This window comes from Labrus bergylta, chromosome 14 (genome assembly GCF_963930695.1).
Source record: "Labrus bergylta chromosome 14, fLabBer1.1, whole genome shotgun sequence".
In the NCBI taxonomy this organism is placed as follows: domain Eukaryota; kingdom Metazoa; phylum Chordata; class Actinopteri; order Labriformes; family Labridae; genus Labrus; species Labrus bergylta.
Window position 1 is genome coordinate 25,073,427 of NC_089208.1, and position 20,858 is coordinate 25,094,284.

At 40.1% G+C, this 20,858-nt stretch overlaps 1 protein-coding gene across 1 annotated transcript; it reads right to left on the reverse strand.

Annotated features, from left to right (window-relative positions):
* Positions 1-830: 830 nt before the first annotated feature.
* On the reverse strand, positions 831-11,248 carry LOC109982111 (matrix metalloproteinase-18). The gene is made up of 10 exons (XM_065962945.1): positions 10,777-11,248; positions 9,145-9,401; positions 8,417-8,565; positions 8,177-8,302; positions 7,064-7,225; positions 6,751-6,880; positions 6,269-6,405; positions 4,724-4,883; positions 3,815-3,915; positions 831-2,717 (listed from the first exon to the last, which is right to left on the reverse strand). The coding sequence occupies exons 1-10, from the start codon at positions 10,918-10,920 to the stop codon at positions 2,578-2,580; spliced, it is 1,506 nt and encodes a 501-aa protein (XP_065819017.1). The 5' UTR covers positions 10,921-11,248; the 3' UTR covers positions 831-2,577.
* Positions 11,249-20,858: the final 9,610 nt, after the last annotated feature.

Here is a 20,858-nt window from a genome sequence, read left to right on the forward strand (position 1 = left end):
TGCATTAGGAACTGAGTAGAGTCCAATTATTGTCTAATCTTGATTTTACACGTTATAATGTGTCGTGTCTTATTGCAGAATAGTTTAGTCTGAATCATAACTGTGTTTATTAACTAAATAAATGTGTTCTTATTTTTGTACAGTATGCCAGAAAATAATATTTAAAGGAGCAATATGTAACTCTGACACCTAGTGTTTAAAATGGGTACTGCAGTCGAAATTCAAAACATTGGAGAGAGCTGTCTCCCCCCGCCCCCTCCTCCCTAGAGCCAATGCTCACGCTGGTTGCCATGTGGAGACTAAAGCTTCAGTGTTTAGCCAGCTCTGCATCAGTCTGTAAACCTTTAAGAGCTCTAACCTCTCTCTCTCTTTTTAGGTTGTTTTATGTAAACCAATTTCCTTCCCGCTTCCATTACTGCAACACCTGCTGGTTTGCCATTTGCCTGGCACACCGAGGGGCATCCAAAACGGCCGTGTGGGGTTGCCTTTAGGCCCTGACACACCAAGCAGACGGCAAAGAACTAGTGGCGTCACCTCACGATCAATGATTAGAGGGCTTTACTCTCAAAGACGTTCATATGATCTCATCCATGCAGCATTTTAATTATCCCCTTACAGCAGTGACTGTCATCTTAAATGTGTATGACAATTTAAAACATTTTTGTCCTCAGAGTTTTCCATGCCGGTGACATACCTGTGTCCTCTGACTCAGACAGCCTGCACACTGCTGTTGCCTCTGGTAAAATAGTTATGAGCCTCGCTAACAAACATAGGCGTGTTGTGTCTTGTTTTTAAACATTTTAAATTAAAAGTTGTGACATGTGAGGTAGTAATTGAAACTGTATATAGTGTACACTTTAATCCACAGACTGTGTCACAATACCCCAACAAGCAGCTGTATTCACTGACATGAGTCACTTCTATTGTGGATTAATAAACTTTTGTTCTTTTGCATCCATTGACTTTATGAAAAAAAAAAACTCAGTCTTTCCTTCATGCACACTGTGACAAACTGAAAAGTTACATTCAAGAGCTTTGTGAGTCAATATGCCGGTTACTTTCCATCTGCTTAAATCTGTCGTTATCCATTAGCAATTCTTTCATCATTTCAGTGAAAAGCTACACTTACATAATCCTGGACTCAGAATCCGCTGCAATCTATTGTCTCAGGTAGATTGATCAATGGCGGATTACGCAGACACTCAGGATGGCAGTGATGCAACAGAAAAGGAACAATCCATAGTTTTAATCGCCAAAAAGTTATACAAAGTGTTTGTGCACCACATGTACAGAAGCTTGATTCCTTGAGGGCTGATGGCCCGGGTTAGAATCTGACTTGTGGCTCCTTTCCTGCATGCAGTTCCCCACGCTCTCTCTCCCTGGTTTCTGACTCAATCTGCTGTTCTATCTCTAAAATAAAGGCATAAAAATCCTGAGAATAAAGCTTTAAAAAAGAAATGAAATGGTCTTTATATACAAAAAAAAAAAAAAAACAACACGCACAATAAACTCTGATTTAAAAAAAGGTACAAATATTGGTATTACAACATTTGAAAGTTTCTTCACATTGATGAAACACTTTGAGACACTTTGAGACACTTTGGTTCCCAAGCTGCACATTGTGCTTATTGCTCACATTGCGGTTATTGCTACTGTGTATACAAACACAGCAGAGAAACAGAAGTCATGTCGTCATCGGCCCACATGGAGTGTCTGTCCCAACCCAGTCTCATGTCAACATGTGTAATACCTACGTTGGTCCACAGCGCAAAACGTAGTAGTTTCACAATAATGGCTCTAAAATTGTGACATGTCTACGTTTCCTTTTGTCTATTCTTTTGTATAGGCATACCTCAGGTCACGTGACTGCCCAGTTTTCCCCTGGCGAAAAAAAAACATGGTGGACATCCCTTCTATTTTTGGTGGAAAATGCAATATTCTCAGATAGTTTGAGGCTTAAGTGTCGTTTTGAAAACCTTTCTGGCGACAAATGTACATTGTATCTTCATAATCTTCGTTCGGTTTTTGTTTATGATCTTTAGTTTGTTCGTTTCCACGAAGATTCTTTCAGGTCTCGATAGAAAAATGTCGCGTTGTTACGTTTTCTACTGTTGCTATGGTGGTTGCTATGGACGCTATCAACAATGAACCAGAAGGAAGTGGACGTTTGGTTCGCAGCTCTTAAAACAGGTTACATCAGACCCTACACATCAAACTAAACTCCTATGCAATAAATAATGATTTCTGTTACATTTTTATTGATGTCTTTCATTACAACCAAATTTAATAAAACGATTGGAACAGATCGATGCATATTAGCAACATTATAAACTATAAAATGTAACAATCATTGATACATAAAGACAATACTGTACAGTTTGTGTGATTTTTTTTTTTCGCCAGGGGAAAACTGGGCAGTCACGTGACCTGAGGTGTGCTTATACAAAAGAATAGAAAAAAGGAAACGTAGGCATATCACAATTTTAGAGCCCTTATTGTGAAACTACTACGTTTTGCGCTGTGGACCAACGTAGGTATTACATATTTTGACATGAGACTGGGTTGTCTGTCCTCACGTTATCTCCTCTCAGGCAGGACTTCATTGTCCCCCATCTCCCTGCAGTCCAGCTCGTTGTTAAGAGGGCCGGTGGAGACAACACTTTTGGAGAGTGAGTCGAACTCGTAGTGAATATTTCCCTTGAAGAGGTGCACAAATCCTGTTTGAAGAAGATTGATAATTGTGTTAATGCACATTATCTTGGTGTTCAGTCTTTAGAAAGCTCGGCTAAGGGGCTGAAGGGGCTGCAGACAGTTGAGTATTATTAAAATATGAACTGATCCTTGTTGAGAGCCAGGATCCCTGTGGTAACTAACTGGAAAATGAGGCTCCTGCATCACTTTAAGATATGTTAACTTTAACATTTTGTTGTTTTGACAAGATTAATTAATACCAGCTTCTCTTTTCTTCTCTGCTTGTTAAATATGTTCATTTTTGCCTATTGGACAGGAATGTAGCCAAGTACTGGAGGCTTTCTTTGTAATTCAGCGAAAGTTTCCCTGTGATTCCCTGTAACCATCTTATTTCCACTGGTATCACACCATAATGCACCACAATTACCAGATAAATACCTGGTTATTAGGGGACTGTAAAGGGTTCCCCAATATAATGATCTAAATGAAACTCGAGCTGTATCACTTTTTCTGCAGTTAAACAGAACCACATTTGTGTTATTCAGGGATGGCTATGGTTCATTAAGCCTGAGAGACCCCACACATGACAATGAAGGACGATAAATTTAACAGTTTTGTTCCTTTTGTGTGAAGAGCAACGATATATGACCAGAACAGCACACCAGACTCGAAAAGATTCCATTCCCTAACAACCAGAGTCCTGACTGTGTAAACTTCAAATCTGACACATCTCTTGTGGTCAGATGTGACTTAAGAGTAAACAAACATGACACACGATTAACAGGGAGAAATATAAATTATAGTTTTAGTTCTTGATTGGACTGAAAATTCACAAAGAAAAACATAAAAGGACGAAGTTGTGACGACGACCTAAACATGGGCTGTACATGTTAGAGAGCGAGCAGGAAGTGAGTAGAAATCTATTTCAGCTTGCTTTCCAATTGGCTATCGTTTTATTCCATGATTGCATGATCATTTTAAACCATCGGGAAAACAGAACCCCCTTTCATGGTTCATTTCTCCCTTACAAGCCTGACATTTTCCTTTGATATTTGCTGAATTTATTTTTGTGTTGTATGCGAATTAAAAATCTGAAAGCAGAAAAGGAAGCTGGTGTAACAACCTTCATAGAAGACAGCTGCATCTATTGGAGTTGGTACACCTGGCCACTGCTCCTCTATAAGTGTCGGTGATCCCTCCATCGTCTTCTGCAGCTCATTGTACCTTCATATCATACACAAAGAAACACGATGAAGCGTTATATCCATATTTGGTGACTCTTTAAATTAAGGTCACAGTATTCACCATTAACTAGTTGCTTATTAGCATGCTAATTTGGGTGTTTTCAGGGGTTAGGGTAGGGCCCATGCTGTGCCAGATACCACAGTTAATGAAGCGACAGGAGCCATTTAGAATTGTGTCGTATAACAGTCCACTTCCTTGTTTTGGCACGGTTGTGTTCACATCTCCCGTGGATCGTACTCGAGTACACATGAATAGTGCCCTAGACCACATCTTCAGGCACAGTATGCTATTAATTAGCACGCTAGTTGATGGTGAATATTGTGACCTTAATTTACCATATATTTTGATATAGTTGCATGTCAAAGAGTGGGAAACCAGCGATGTGTTCCTGATGATTTAGCTAAAAACCCACACTAAGATGAGAAGGCAAATGACTGCAAGTCATGGTGCTTTGTTCACATGAGACATATGTAATACAGCGTTGCATCAATCCTGCTGATTGACATAAAAAAGGGAAACATGGTCAGTGACACAACTCTTTATTGTATGTCGTTATATGTATTGCACAACCTGCTGTGAGAGACTGGGAAGGACATATTCATTTAAGGAGTTTCATACATCTTTTCTGATTTTACTTATTCAACAGTAGTTTGGCATTTTGCTTCTTTGTTTACAGAGATATATTCATCCAACCAACATGGTACACCCAGCAATAGATACAACTAACCTCAGCAGAAAGTGGGAAAACACAGGGAGAATTGTCAGGGAACTGGATCTCATTAAATACCTCCAACACAGTTTTCCAGTGAAGAACACGGTGAGGCGTTTATTCCTGAAGTGAAGAGCAGCGTCTACAGATTTTATTGTGTAAGGGAATCCAAAGTCTGAGATGTTTCTTGGAAATCCCTCTTCAAGTTTTAGTTGCCTCAGGATCCAGTATTTCTGACCTGAACAAAAACACTTGGTGTCAAATTACCAGTTATTCAAATGCTCATTACATCAATAAAGAAAGAGAGCACAACCAGAGACTTGAGATTAGAAGCAGGAGAACTGTTGGTTGGTTAAAATAACTGTAAACTGTGAATTAATGTACATAAAAGAGACAAATGTAATGTACATCTCCTAAATAATAAGCCTACTTCTTCCTGAAGAGTCATTGGTCTCAAATCAATTTCATGAGTCATACACATATTATTCTTTAATTTATGGTTCCATTTAGAGTCAGCTGAAGTCCGCAGGGTGTGTCTACCTGTGATAAGCAAGTTGTCACTGAGGTCACATGAGAACTAGGAAAGAGGTGCAGCTCTGTGTTTCTACCCTCGCATATAAATAAGGTCACTTGTGGTGTTGGCCAAACTAAAGGCTTCAACATGGTGGGCCATGGTATTCCATAAACGAGTTGAAGATGTCCCAGAGTCTACTTCCACCAAATATATATAGCCTACTGTAGTGTTGATGTCAAGACCCCTCTGACCGAGACCAAGACATGCCCAACACTAGAGTGCTCCGAGACCAAGACAAGACCAAGACGTGAAGGGAACGAGACCAAGACACTAAGGGAACGAGTTCAAGACAAGACCAAGACGTGAAGGGAACGAGACCAAGACAAGACCAAGACGTGAAGGGAACGAGACCAAGACGTGAAGGGAACAAGACCAATACGTTAAGGGAACGAGACCAATATGTTAAGGGAACGAGACCAATATGTTAAGGGAACTAGACTAAGTCAAGACCAGTGTGGTTTATAACAGGTGTAAATATACAGTGGCAATTCGAGAGTCTGTTGGGGCCTTAAGCATAAGTCTATTGGTTGGCCCTACAACCCGCGCCTTCCAATCAGTGTTCAGTTGGGCAACTGAACCCTCTTCTGGGGCCCCAAGAAGTTGTCTGCCTTGCCTGTTGACAATGTAAATATATCATTTTGACTAGAAATTAGATGAATAGGCATGCTAAGATTTGAGTTTTTGCCGGTCCCTGTCTTCTCCATCCACTCCGGCTTGTGTGAAGGGGGCGTGTCACTCACTTAGACCGAAACACCTGGAGGGATGCGGCCGTAACAGGGTGAAAAAAATTGAACTACGAATGAATTAAAGTTATATATTGATTTAGAAAGGGGTGTTTCCTTCTAATCATAGTAATTAAGTGGGAAAATAGTTCCAGTAGTGCTCTTGCCTGGTCTTGATTTAAAATCTGGAGTCAGCCTAGTCTTAGACCAAGACAAGACCCAGTGGAAATGTTATCACTTCTGAGACTAGACCTTCAAAAAGTGGTCTCCAGACTGATCTTGAGTTCTACAACACTACTGTATATGAAAGATAAATATCGCTCTTACCTTTGAAAAACACAATAACATTCCTCTCCACATTCTCATAAACGGCATCCAGGTAAGAAGGTACATTGTCGGGCCACAGACTGCTGATCAAGGTCATTCCTGTCTCATCAAATTTAGGATGTCTGCGCCACATAAATCTGAAAATCAGAAAGTTATTGGAAAAAAAAAAGGTTATTGATTTTCCTTTCACTCTGAGCCAAGGAAATCCAAGAGGAGTGTTCTATGAGGCAGGCCTTCTTTTTTAGAAGCCATCTCTGAAGCCATCAGCTAGCGTCTGATGACAGTGTTAACTCTGGGAGAGACTGCCAATTAAGGGTTCCCATGTCGCCAAAAAGGAACGTATTTGTTTCATTGGTGATATAGCCAGGTTAAAACCGAGCCACCTGGCTAACCCATTAATCTCACTTCGATTGTAGCCTTCTTTTGAAATGTGTGTGTGTGTGACTCTTCATTATGCACACATAAAGGTACACAGTTCATACCTGTCTTTGAAGAAGAGGACCTCCTGTTGTAGTTCTGATACTGCGTCAAATGATAAATCTGGATCACATTTGTCGGGTGTTCTTGGGGGAGGGTTTTTTGAGAACAGTGAATCAAAATTGGGACTTACACCTGCAGGCAACAAAGTAAACAGTACAGAGTTTCTTTGAGATTAAAACAATGCATCCCCATTGCTCTACATTTGAGCTTTCTTTCTAGGCTGAGAGTAAAACTTGGCTAAATAAAAAGGTCATTTTGAATTTCATTTTGATTGACTTCCAAACAGGGAAATTATGCTTTGTATTTTAAACTCACCATACATGTTTTGGACATCTTTGACATCACGAAAGGAGAGCTGGAGCTCATGAGTGGGGGCGAAGTTGTACGCAGGGTACATGATCGCTCCGAGGTCAGACGAGTGGGGAAGGCCGAGTGCATGGCCGAATTCATGGACTGCTACAGCTAACAGGTTAAAGCCTGGAGCATGAAGAATAAAGTATTAAAGGGCTGCAGGTAACAAAACCAGGCTAGCTGTTTTACTTACCTCCAGTCTCATCACAAATCAGCCGCTGGTCATAGATTAGTTTTAGAGTGAGAGCGTTACAAAGTCACTCAAGCAACTCACTGCAAGAAAATGATTGTCACCCACAAGATGGAGCCTCCTTTGTCAATATAATATGAACACTACATAACCTATTAATTATATTTTTATGGCTGTGAAGTTGCACCATCTACTGAGGATTATTTTTTTTTTTTTAGTGCAACTTTTAGTTAGCTTAGCGGTTAATGTAGCCATTCTGAAAGGAAAACAATGTACAGTATAGGTGTGGAAATAATTGTTTTCTCCTGCCTGCATGCGGTTTTAATGCAGCACTATGACATCTTCTCCTGGCTGAAACTTAATTTTTTACCATGTATTGTTTGTATATCTAATCATTATGATGTAATGCATCATATCATATCATTGTTTATCTTGTCGAACTGAACTGAATCCAATCCAATTGAACATTATCATATCAAATAATATTGTATCCTATCATATCCTTTTGTATTGATTCGTCCAATGTTTTCCTATTATATAATATTGAATGGTATGGTATCAAATCAAAATTAATTTAATAGAATTGTATTGTATTGTATTGCAACAATTGAATCGTATTTTATCTTATCATATCATAATGATTCATATCCTATCATATTGTATATAGCTCATCCTATCGTATAACATTGCATGGTATCAACATTGCATTGTATCAACTTTTTGGACTGGGGTGTCCCAGGACTGTTTTGGTGTTGTATTGTGTACGCCCTGTTGTATCAGTCTAAGTCTTTTCAAGAGCGTACATTTCACAAAACCAGATTCCTGTAAGTCAACAAAAGTCCACAGTCAGTGTTTTATTGAGTTTTTAAGATGTATAACTCTAATACCAGTAGAATTGAAGCTCCACTCTTCATCAGCATCAAAGTGAACGTCTCCTCCGATACCATAGCCGGGCTGGAAGGCATGAGCCAGGATCCCTCCTTTCCCATCGAAAGGTGAGCCGTCCTTATGATCTGCAGTGAAACATTGAGTGCAGTAAATTCTTGATGCCATACATGAATGTGAGGATCACTGCGACACTGCTCAATGCAACTTGACAGAGGATAATTCCTCTCTGTGGAGCTCACCTCCATTGTGGAAGGAGATGACGATATCAGCCTCTTTCCTGTTCCTCTTGCGAAATTTCATGGGTGCAACATTGGACCAGATCTTCCAGGCTGCTCTGAACACTTTGTGAACCTTTGAGGCCGGGATGGGAAAGTTATAGCCAGCGATCCTGAAAGGAACAAAGAAGCTGTATGAGATGAATTTAACATCTTTAAAGGTTTTTAAAAAGTCAATCAATGAAGAATATGCAATTTTTCATGTGAGTTCTCACACTTAAATGTAGCAGAAATTAAGTATATCCTCTGAAAATAACTCTGTGAGTCATGACTGTCTACAATGAGTGTGATGCTTTCCGAGCCGTATCTACAGCGTGTTTACATGACGGGACGGACAGCTGGCTCATCACCTAAGGTATAAAAGTTGTTTAATTGAGGGATTAGAGAAAAGAAGAATAACATACTGTACTCACTGCTTATTTGAATGTCACTTAAGCATCTTTAGATCACGGTCATATCAAAGGTATTTGATGGTGAACATAGTGTAAATGACACCTGTTAACCATTAACATGTAAGCATTGTTATTGTGTACATGTTGATATGCTTCTGTCAGCATTCAGTACAAAGCACAGCTTGGCCCACAGGGATAATAAGATGGTTTCACATGACAGAGGCTGTGATTTAACCTGATGCGACATGTTTGCTTTTCCATTGAGTCCCATCAGCACATTTTTTCCTGCCCCGCTCTAACCTGTAGCTGAGCGTGTTCTTCTTCCAGCGAATTGTCTCTTCAAATCGCTCCACATCCGACAGACCACAACGCGGCCTCCTCATCACCGCCAGAGTCTCGTTTGTCAGCTCTCCACTTGGAGGCAAGCCAAAGAAGTGCTGCATCTCCTGGACCTTATTGCAAAAGTCAGTCGTCCAATCATTATCCACATGTCCGTCTGCAGCCCTCTTCTGCCTCTGTGACTTTGGCTTGTAGTCGTAGAAGAGGCGTAGATATTCCTTAGAATGATAATGCAAAAAAGTGCATTGCAGCCGTCAGCTAAGTGTGATAAATGAAGCAACATAGTCTGATGCGTAATGACAGTTTTTATTGTGAATAATTGGACGTATTCACAGAATAAATAAAATAAATGAAAAGATCATACTGGAAGGCATGGGACAGATAGATTTTGGTAAGTTTTTTTAAATGAATTGAATTTCACTTCTCAGTTCTGTCCAGCAGAAGTTTTTGTCTTTACATTTTGTCTTTGAGGCTGATTTAAAAGTAATAATATAACATTTAACAAAATATACAAAACACGAGAAATGTAATTATTCTCCAGATATTTAGAAATACAATTTCTATCCAACATTATCCCATATAATGGGGGGTATCAGGTAAGTGCTGGGGCCTCATGCACTGAGCCAAAGTCCACGAGAGCGGACAGCTCAGGTTCAAATCTGACCTGTGGCTCCCTTCCTGCATGTCATTCCTCAGTTTCTGACTCCACTGTCCTGTCTCTAAAATAAAGGCATAAAAAGACCCAAAACATCCCCTCAAGTTGTTTCACTCCACACTCATAATGACTAACTGTGTGTGGCGGCTCTCATATTTTGACTGCTGTTATGTCCTGACTTCATTACATGTTAGCAGAAGATAACGCTGCCTCTGTAGACTCAACGTCTCCTGATGCTACTACTGCTCCAGAGGAGAGTTTCATCAGACTGACAGTGAAGCCAGGTGGCAGACAATCAGACGATCAGACGGAGAGCTTGTAAATAATCACTACCACTTCATCACTCATACTGTAACTCCACTGGAGGTAGAAATTAATTACTTATTTATGTTATGAAGACCTTTATTATGATATGTTAGTCATTACAAGGAATCAAAGTCTCTTGAAGTCAACAAAATGATTACATTCTGGATCATTGCTGTGAAAAAAGTCGATTAAAAAACAGCTCATAGCTACCATGCATCTGGAACTGATACTGAAGGTTAGACAGACAGATTAGCATTAGACAGTGTGTATGCAAAGAAATATATGTATCAGCACACACTTGAATAAATAAGTAATAAGCTGCTGTTTTTGTGTGTCTGACCCCCCTCTAAAATATGTAAATCCACAAACAATTTTACAAGGTTACACATTTTAGACTGATTGTAAAGCAGTCTGAGGCCAATAAATCTGTAAACACAAGCACAGATCCTATCAGCTAAAGAAGCTTTTAAGGAAATCCAGCCGTTACCTGAACCAACAAATCCCAAGCATACCTGAATAAAGCTGCACTTAGGTCAGAGTAGAGAGGCTATAAAGCTGTCCACAGTGAGTCTTCCATAAATAAAACAACCCTACCTGTAAATCTTGAAACCATCCAATGCACAAAAGAATACCTCTGCAAACTTCTGCTCAGCTTCAGGCGGTCCAGCGTAGCGTTGTGCAGGTATCTCGTCTTTGCTGCGGAGAGGAAAGGCCGTGGCAGGAGTCTGGCCGGGCATCACAAGAGTCAGAAGAAGTGTGAGCCAGAGCATCTTCATGTTTGACTGGCAGGAGTCCCAAAGAGTCAGACTGTCTGTGAGCTGCAGCTGCACAGACACTGCAGACACACAGGGCTGTATGTAAGCAGAGCTGCAGCAGGGACCACCTGTTAATTATGTTGAGTGCTCCTGTCCCAACAAGAACAGCAAGGGGGCTCCTCACAGAACAGGGTCTTCACAAGGACCCTTCATTACCAAATACATACCTCATATCTGCGTAGAAGTGTTTGCATAAAATAAGTCCATACACAAAAATCACCGTCGGATTCATGACACATGCGTGCCAGCCAGTTTTGTTCTCACCACTTTCTGTGTGTTAGTGAATCAGAATCATTCTAAATTGACAGACTCCTGGCTCGTGCCAACCTGCAATCATCATACTACCACGACGCCACCATCTCTCCATATAAAGGACACCCGATTGGTGTATCAGGACGAGAGCGGTGAGGTGGAGACACTAGAGACAAAAGAGTGTGTATGGGGGCCTAGATGCCGTTCCAGGGAATTCTGTATGCCTTGGAAGTCTGAATCAGTTGATAAGAACTTGATAAGAACATCAGATTTTTGTCTGATGCACTCTCTTCTGAAGGCACCGGCTGCAATTTCTTTAAGCAAGGCTGGATCTGCATGCCCTTAAATAAACTCCAATTAATCAGATGGGTTTTGATAACAGATGCGATATTTCATGGCACTAATAGAGAGGTCAAGGATTAAATGAAATGATATTTCAATAGTCATATTCTTCATTGTCAAGTCTTTAATATAAGATTAAAGATTTTAGATTAAAGAAGTATAATAAGTATGAAAAGGCATCCTATGGTTATTTAATACATTTAGGCAATGCATTAGTAAATTCACGTTTTTAATTCTTGTCTATGAAACATATAGGCCTATTTGTCATGCATTTAGTTAAAAGAGTGTATGTTTACATTTTCTGAGAAAGCTGGTCAATCATTAGTGAGTCTGAGGAAGTTCTATTTTTGTTTGCAGAGTAGGAATTAATCCAAGTACATATAGATGAATCTCAGATTTTCATTGTTTCACAGTTTGTGAATGAGGCCCTCATTCACTAATATCTGTGTAGAAATGTTCTTCTTCTGCGCATAAAATAAGTGCATACGCAAAAGTTACGGTCGGATTCATGATACGTGCGTACCAGCCAATTTTGTTCTCACCACCTTCCGTATGTTAGTGCATCAGAATCATTGTTAATTGACAGACTCGTGCCCGCAACCTGCAATCAGCCACTACCACGCACCAATGTATCTAAACTCCTCAAAAAAAGTTTGGAAACCTTATTTCGGTCAATTATTTTGACCCTTTAATAAAACTTATTGGTGTTGTATTATATATCGTTGGAAAGCCTGATTAGTCCCCTTTACAACAAGATATAACTTGGAAGGATCTTGCATTTGTGGAATGAGCAACACAGCTAAACGTGTGCTCTGTTACGACGCACGTGTGGGCATGGATGTGGTTATATAGCGCACCTCTTGAGGGGCTTCAGGATTTGCAAATGGAGTCATCAGCCAGGTTTTAAGGCCATATCCCCGGTCACCTAAAAACAACAACATTTTAGCATACACAGGATAGAGGCTTTAGATTTAATAAAATATAAAACATAAAATACGCTCACCAGCTAGCCATTGGTTTCTTACAGCTCCTGCCTCTAAACACATCCCTGGCCTCCTGGTCAGCGGGCCAAAATTAAAAGTAGACTGAGCTACTGGGGCGGCAGTAGCTCAGTCTGTAGGGACATGGGTTGGGAACTGGAGGGTTGCCAGTTCAAGTCCAGGTGCAGACCAAGCATGGAAGTTGGTCTGGTAGCTGGAGAGGTGCCAGATCACCTCCTGAGCACTGCCAAGGTACCCTTGAGCAAGGCACCATACCCCCTCCCCACCACCAGCTCAGGAGCGCCCACTGTGGGCTGCTCTGTCACTCTGACATCCCTCCTGTTTGTGTGTTTGTGTGTATGTGTGTGTATATACTTCAGCACAGTGTGTGTGTCATGTGTTGCATGATACAGAGTGTAAAAACTGAAATTTCCCTTGCGGGGATCAATAAAAGTAAATCTTTATCTTAAAACATTGAGGATGTGGCAGTCAGCATCACAGTCTGTAGATGGAGCTTTGATGCGCACCTGGGTGCAGTCTATTGCTCCAACAGTGTTTGGCATTCCAGTGATGCCATGCCCTCTTCACATCACTCTGGCTTTGTTCACCATCAGAGAATATAATGTAGTTGGCAATTTGCTTAATTATGACATTTAACACCATTGGGATGGCACGGCTCAGAGAAATGTGAAATCCCAGCCTGATCAGATCAGCTATTTCCCTCTGAAATGTTCCTGTAGCCAGGAAGTGGCCAAGACTTAAACTTGAGGAGGAACCAGGTGAGAGCAGTCTGGGGGCTTAGATGCTTAGATGCCGTTCCAGAGAATTCCACAGTTACAGGAATATATGCCTTATCAGTTGGTATCAGCTGATAAGCCATGTTTTGACTGTCTCTGAAGATGCACTCTCTTCTGAAGGCACAGGCTGCAACTTTTTCAAGCAAGGCGAGTCATTTTTATACTTTCTTGGACATAAACTGAAATCAATTTTGTTCCCTACATGCCCTTAAAAAGGCTCCAATTATTCAACTTTTTTTTCTATTTAGACAATGTATAAGTAGATTCATATCTTTCGTTATTGTTTTCAATTAAAGGCTTTTTTTTTAACGGAAAGTAGTTTTAATATCTCGTTCATTTAGTTAAAAGAGAGTGTGTTTACATTTTCTGAGAAAGCTGGTCCATCATCATTTGTGCGTACTCATGGTATCAGGAAGTTCTAACTTTGTTCAAGTAAGAATATATTGACGAATCACAGATTTGTGCTTCAAATAGTTTCAGCACATATTTGTTTGTGAATGAGGCCCATTGTTAGCAGACAAAAATCCTCCCAAACATTCTTAGTTTGACTTGAAAATGTTGGTCGTGAAAAACATTTGGCTTGCCGAGCGGTCTCTCTAAATGGAAAATGCGAGTTCAGAATGATTTCTTGAGACATTTAATTAGAGTGCGAAAAGGTATTATGCTTTCTTTTTTTTTCACTTCAATAGTATTTATGACTCTTTAACAATCTGAACCCTTGGTAAATAAAACTCTGGAATAATTAAATGTTTTATTATTTGAATGGAAAAATGTGCCATGGAAATATGAAATCCTGTATTTAAAGATCGAGTAGGTAGCTTTTTTGTAAAAAATATAATATAGACTTGTAAAAAAGTAACAATGCTCAATCATCACTTCTGGGCCTCCATACGTGTGGTGGTGATGTGTCTGCAGAGACTTTGAAGTCAACTTTGGTCGACACAGGATGTTTGTCATCGTGGGGAGTTGGTATGTTTCCCCTGGCTAATGACAGCTTGTACGTGAGATCAGAAGTGGAAACAATTCAACGATTTGGATGCCATTCAAACCACCTGTCACAGTTGTACAGTTGTAGAGGAACAAGGAACCGAACCCAATTGCAGACAAAAAACATTTTGATTTTCAAATAATGCAAAAAACTTCCTTTGAAAACTAACTTTCCAAAGTCCAACATAAAAGTCCAAACACAGGGAGAAACAAACAGACAATAAAGCTCCGAAAAATCCTCAAGGAGAAGGTTTGACACATGAGGAACTGACAATGAAGAGAAAGCACACAGACACTAAATGGACCAGGAGTGATTGGACACAGGTGTGACAAAGAAGACACAGGTGAGACTGATGAGAGCAATCAGAATGATTGATCATTTTTCAGGAGTTTTCTGCAAGTGTGAAAGCCCTATAAGAACAAGATGAGCGCAGACAGCAATGATTATATCCACCTGGCGTATGAAACTTACAAACATGTTATCATAATTCTTGACTTTTTATTGGTGTAGCTATGTGAGATAAATAAGTGTAACTATGGATTGAACAATGCAGTGGATGATACGTTTGTTGTTGTTTTATGATGGTGAATAATTAAAGGGTTAAAAAAGTGAGACTGGCATGTTGGGGTTTATCCCTCAGACATACTCTAATGACAGTCTTTATCTTTACTGTCTTCAGTGCCTGCAGTGAGAGCAATATGATTTATTGTTTCATTCTTCCTCTATAATAACCCTGCATAACGAGGAAACAATCGAATAAAACAATAACGATGGAGAGAAAATGAATCCATTAAAGTAAAGGACTGATGTGGTTTGAGGTGTGAAAGCACTGAAACGATGATGGATGACTTGACATAAAGAAAAGCACGAGTGTTACCTTGCAGTGTTTACATGTTTTTGAGACATGATTCAGAGTGAGCTCTGTTGATTTTGAAAGCGGATCAGTATGATGAAGGTGGAGGTGCTGTGCCAAAATGAGACAGTTTGTAGAAAATCCACTTCTACAGTGTTTTTGAACATATATTTGGGTAACCTGAGTGTCTACTGACCCACAAAATGTAAAATAAATCCCTCCAGTACTTTGTTTGTGGTCTGAATAAGTCTTACAACACGCAGAAAAAAAGATCAGCTTCAAATGATACCATGATATTAGCATTTTTATGACATATGACCATAGTAATGTTAGCATTCAGTTCTTTTTACATTATTAAGATATGATTTTTTTTAACCTTTTCCAGCTTTGTATGATTAGGAAAATTGATTCGATTATTTATTTGGAAGAGGTGGGATGACATGCAGGAAGAGGCACAGCGGCGACATGCTGAGGACTTTAACCTCTGTACTTGTTGTGCACGATTTAACCACTCAGCTAAACTGGCAGTCTAATACTGGTTCAGGTCTCTTTATAATTTCTCCTCATAGCAGGTGCAAACACTTAATATCGTAGCTCAGAATTGTAACATCACAAGCAGTACTATTCACCTTAAAAGCCTGCATTCATAAAAACAACAGCCTGAGTAGAACTTGACTTAATTTGCATCAAGAGGATAAAGTTTAAATAACTAAATCAGGGGAAAAAAAATGAATGCAAAGAAACATTTCCGTTACTGTCCTTGGAACAACTGCATACCTATTCCACCTTAAAGTTAACAGTTGCATAACAAAAAAAAAAAAATGCTAACAGTGAGAAATCATGCCAGGAGTGTCAGCAGTGACGTCAGGAGCAGCAGCTTCCCGTAGACGCTCTCATTCAGGGGATTATTTTTGCCCATTAAGCAGCTCGGTCTTTCCCAACATGACTCACGTCCAGGACTGACGAGGCATCATCCATATTCAATCTGTCAGAGGACATGCTCCTGAACCTGGATAAACAACCTCTGTGCCTGAACATGGTCTTATCACAATCTCCAATAAATAAAGTAGCTGTGAGTCAAAGGAACCGGGAGCACAGGGAAAATCCTGCTAATGACACTTATTACAACTTCATTACACACAGCCTGACAAGTTTGACTCATGTTACCTTCCCACTGTCCCCGCAGGCGAACATTTGCTGTTTCCGATCAAACCTCTGGCTTTACATGAATGTAGTGGTGTTGTTTTTCAGCACACGGGGAAAATTTCAATCTAAAGTCTTAATCCCTGTCCAATGCATTATGCTTTTTAGTGTACCAGGCTGTAAACATGTTGATTTCTGCTGTAAAAAAACCCTGACATTTCAATATGGGGGGTGTGTAGAGGGACATCTGGGTCTTTTTTGAACTACAAACTTGTTTGTGTGAAACTCTGTAAATTGTGCTACTTCCTGTCTTGGCCAGGGCACTCGTGGAAAATAGATGTTTTTGATCTCAACGAGTTTCTGTCCTGGTTAATGGACGAAGCCTGAGTGACATCATCCATCTGTTCCTGCAGGGGGCGCCGGGGGCTCATCAGCAGCAGCCGCCATGCTGGAAATCCTGTCTCAGTCTAACTTTTAGTTATCCTAACGACAGACTGAGAGCTGGAGCTGAGGCGGGTTTTAAGCTTCCTGATGAACCGTTACATCGCTCCCACCTGTCAATCAGGTCAGCTACACGTCTAACTATATATAACATGTATCCTATTTTAAATCAAAACGGAGCCGTTAAAAAAAAAAAAATCACCCCATGTACAATGTGTGCCAGTGGTGACAATAACTAATCAGACCTATTTGTTTTTTTGTACCAGGCTGTAAACATGTTTATTTAATTTTGTGTGTATGTGACTTCTGGTGTTCCTGATCCAGCCTCAAGCGGACCCCAAAGATTGCTGCTTGATATGTGATTAAGATTCAGATCTTTTCAATTTAATGTCACCTTTTTTTTAATATTTACCATCTTTGGTAATAAGGTTATTACAAAGCCATGGTGATGGCTTTGAAGCTGATTCATATTTACAGTCTATGTTACATACATATAAAGTGAGTTTTTATAACAGTTTTTCTGTGCAGTAAACGTCTGAACTTTTCATTCAGTCTTTTGAATTGAATGAAAAGTTGTTCAGATGCCAGACGACTGAAGCAGAAAGGGATTTTTACACACTGGTCACCCCACTGAAGAGGTGTTTTCCTCCTTTTCTCAATAAAACCAATAAAGTTGTGTCAAACAAGCACATACATGGTGTAACTGTGTGTAATTTTCTTTTTTTTTTGCTCAACCTGTGACATGTCCCGACCTGAGCCCTGTGTTTTTTAGTAATGACAGAGTGTATGTGTGTGTGTGTGTGTGTGTGTGTGTGTGTGTGTGTGTGCGTGTGTGTGTGTGTGTGTGTGTGTGTGTGTGTGTGTGTGTGTGTGTGTGTGTGTGTGCGTACGTGTGTTTTGATGCAAAGCCTGATTGATGAGTTTACAGTCGAGTGACATTATCTGGATCTATGTATGACAGTTCTGCATACCCAGTGTGAAAATCCTGTTAGAAATGACAGTGAACGGAGCGCTTGTGTTGTGTTTATTCAGTAAAAGTGGAGAGAATTACACACATCTTATGCAACAATTACCATCCACTGACTTTATATAACAATGTTCTCGTGTGATGCTAACACAGGAATGTGCTGCAGCTTTTGAATGTTGAAAAGACTCTTCGTCTTAACTGGATTTGATGTCTTGAGTCTGACATTTGCAGAGTAATAATATAAATTATATAATGCAGTCTTATATGGCTGCTGGAAAGTGAACATCAGGATCTGATTTGTCCTGCTGTTGGATTTAAAAGGATTTAACAATCAAAGACAAAGACTCAAAAGATATAGACCAAATTATATCATGCACCAAAGTGGATTACTTCCCTTATGAAGGATTAGTGTAAAGAAAAGTTAGCTGGTAATCCATGCAAAGACAGATTCAGACATTATTGAAGGCTGGTTGAGGATTTGTTTAAAAATACACTTAAATGATTTGTTTGGGTAACTTGCATGTGATCAAGCTGCATTAGCAAGAAGAATATATCATTTTGGTTTGATTTTGTCATGAAACGACATACACAGAACGTATGCAGCAGTGCATCATCAACAAGGGGAAACACAAAGACACGGGTACAATCCACTGACAAATAAGGTTACCATGTCAGAATAGCAGCATTGAGAGTTTGAATATTTGTGTCCTGTAATCTTCACTGCAGTGCCCAGCTGCAGGCCAGACTTTAAGGTTTTTACCATCTCAGTGACTTCCCCTGCTGGTTTCTGAAGATGTGTTTTGAAACCTATTCATGGCAGTCACCATATTAGAAATACTATCTCTACCTAACTTTCATTTTATCTAGCAACATGCAAAGTGGCCGAGCTGAGGCAGGTCTTCAGCCTCCTGCAAAATTACAACGTGCTCGCCTGTCAGTAAACACACACCGCTAATTATGCAAATATAGCATATCTATTATTATCAGAAAGCATGAGTTCTAGACTCCAAGAACAGCTGTTCTTTTGCACTTCCACATTGGCTTCATTTTTCAACACCATGTTCTTTGGTTTATACGTGCAGATTTAGTTTTTTGACATAATATTAGGGTCGTAGAATTACTCAAGTTCATGCAAGTTCAAAATGTTCAAAATCACCTTCCCTGATCGCTGTTCTATTTCATTTCATGTGCTTTTTTAAAATGTGTGTTTTTCACCTGCACATCCATAAGGTAATATTGCAAATGAATGCTGTGGTGGAATTTCTGTATAAGTTAAATGTACAGACATCATTTTGTTTATTCACTGTTCCTAACAGAGTCAGAGTTGATACAGTGAGCTGTGACTACACCAACAAGGACAGCTGAATGTGTCAAGGGTCCATCCCCATATCTGCAGTGTTGTTCAACATTCTAGTTTAGTTGGGGTAATATGACCCTGACATTAGTAACGTCTTTTGGATATACAGTATGTAGAGCCTTTGGGAGAGTCTGGCAGAATTGACTTAGCAAGACAAAGTATCACACTCTGTTCTGTTAGTTAATTCTCCTCTGGGGTCTTTAATTTAAGCCATCTGAGTCTCCCTGAATCGTTTCTTGTGTGAAGTCAAGTTCTTGCTAATTTCTCATCAAACGCACCCACACATTCATCCAAAAGGACTATATGCCTGATCCAATAATACCCTTGCTGATCTACAGGTTCACACACCTGTTAATAGTCTGCTGCCTGACTGTTTATGTCTTGTCCTAAAAAATGTCCTGCTGCTAAACACTGAAGTAAACAAGGTTTGAGGGTTTTAAAAAGTGCAGCACTATAAAAAATCTTTTTCTCCTTTATGACTTCTTTACCCTAAAAAATATCAAAATCCAAACCACACCAGGGAGTAAGGTTCAGACTTCATGATGACAACATAAAAACATGTGCAAACGTGTGAGTCTGTGTCTGTGTCTGTGTCTGTGTGTGTGTCTGTGTGTGTGTGTGTGTGTGTGTGTCTGTGTGTGTGTGTGTGTGTGTGTGTGTGTGTGTGTGTGTGTGTCTGTGTCTGTGTCTGTGTCTGTGTGTGTGTCTGTGTGTGTGTGTGTGTGTGTGTGTGTGTGTGTGTGTGTGTGTGTGTGTGTGTGTGTGTGTGTGTGTGTCTGTGTCTGTGTCTGTGTGTGTGTGTGTGTGCGTGTGCCAGTCCTTGATAGTGACCTGTTTGTGTCCCAACAGGCACTAAACTAAATACATACAGCAACACATCTAACACACCTTTATGTTATCTGGAAAAAACTGGGGAGTTCCTTGTGACTAAGAAAAAAGACTCAGTCACAATCATCAAATCAGTAACTGAATCCTTGGCCAGCTGTGTCTGTGACGCATCCTTTGAGCCCAACACAAACATGTGGGTTTACACTGTCATCTCTGTGGGCTGTGGTTTTTTTATGGTCAGCAGTGATGAAACATGTTTGAAACACTTCTGCAGTGGGTGGGTGTTACGCCCCACCACAAGGCCTCCCCATGGGGATAACAACAACAAACCCACACTTGTGTAGATGGGTTTCAATATGACAGAAAAATAGCTAGGACTACATCAACAAGACAACACATACTCCCTGACTGAGAGCCACAGCAGTCTGAACTCCAAGAGTCTCTCTTCTCCTGGACTAAGCACTGGACTTTTAAACACAGAGGCTAGGTGATCAGTAGCTTCACCTGGGCAGAGGTGGAGACAACAGAAGGGGAGAAAGGGACAAACAGCACGGGGAAACATACAGCTGTAACAGTGGGCTGCACTTTTATGGTGGAAGACAAAATGATCTGCTTGTATTTTATTCTCTATTCCTGAATCACAAATGCTAAACCTCCCATAAAATCTCCTTTTACGAGTACAATTCTAATTATTACTTGAGAAAACGTTTATTCAATTTAGCTTCAAAAGGGCTTGAAATTTGAGAAGTTAGTATATTTAGTTGCCCCGCTGCAATTTCCATGTCATTGTATAATATAGATTGTATGGTTCTGACCTTTGAAGGCAATCCTTTGTTTTTAATGGACTCCGACGCTCCATCAGTGAGCGACTAGTGATGCCTTAGTGCTCTACTGAACAACTCAGGAGGTCCTTTGTTTGTTCCAGCAGCAGTAAGATATTTTACTGAACAT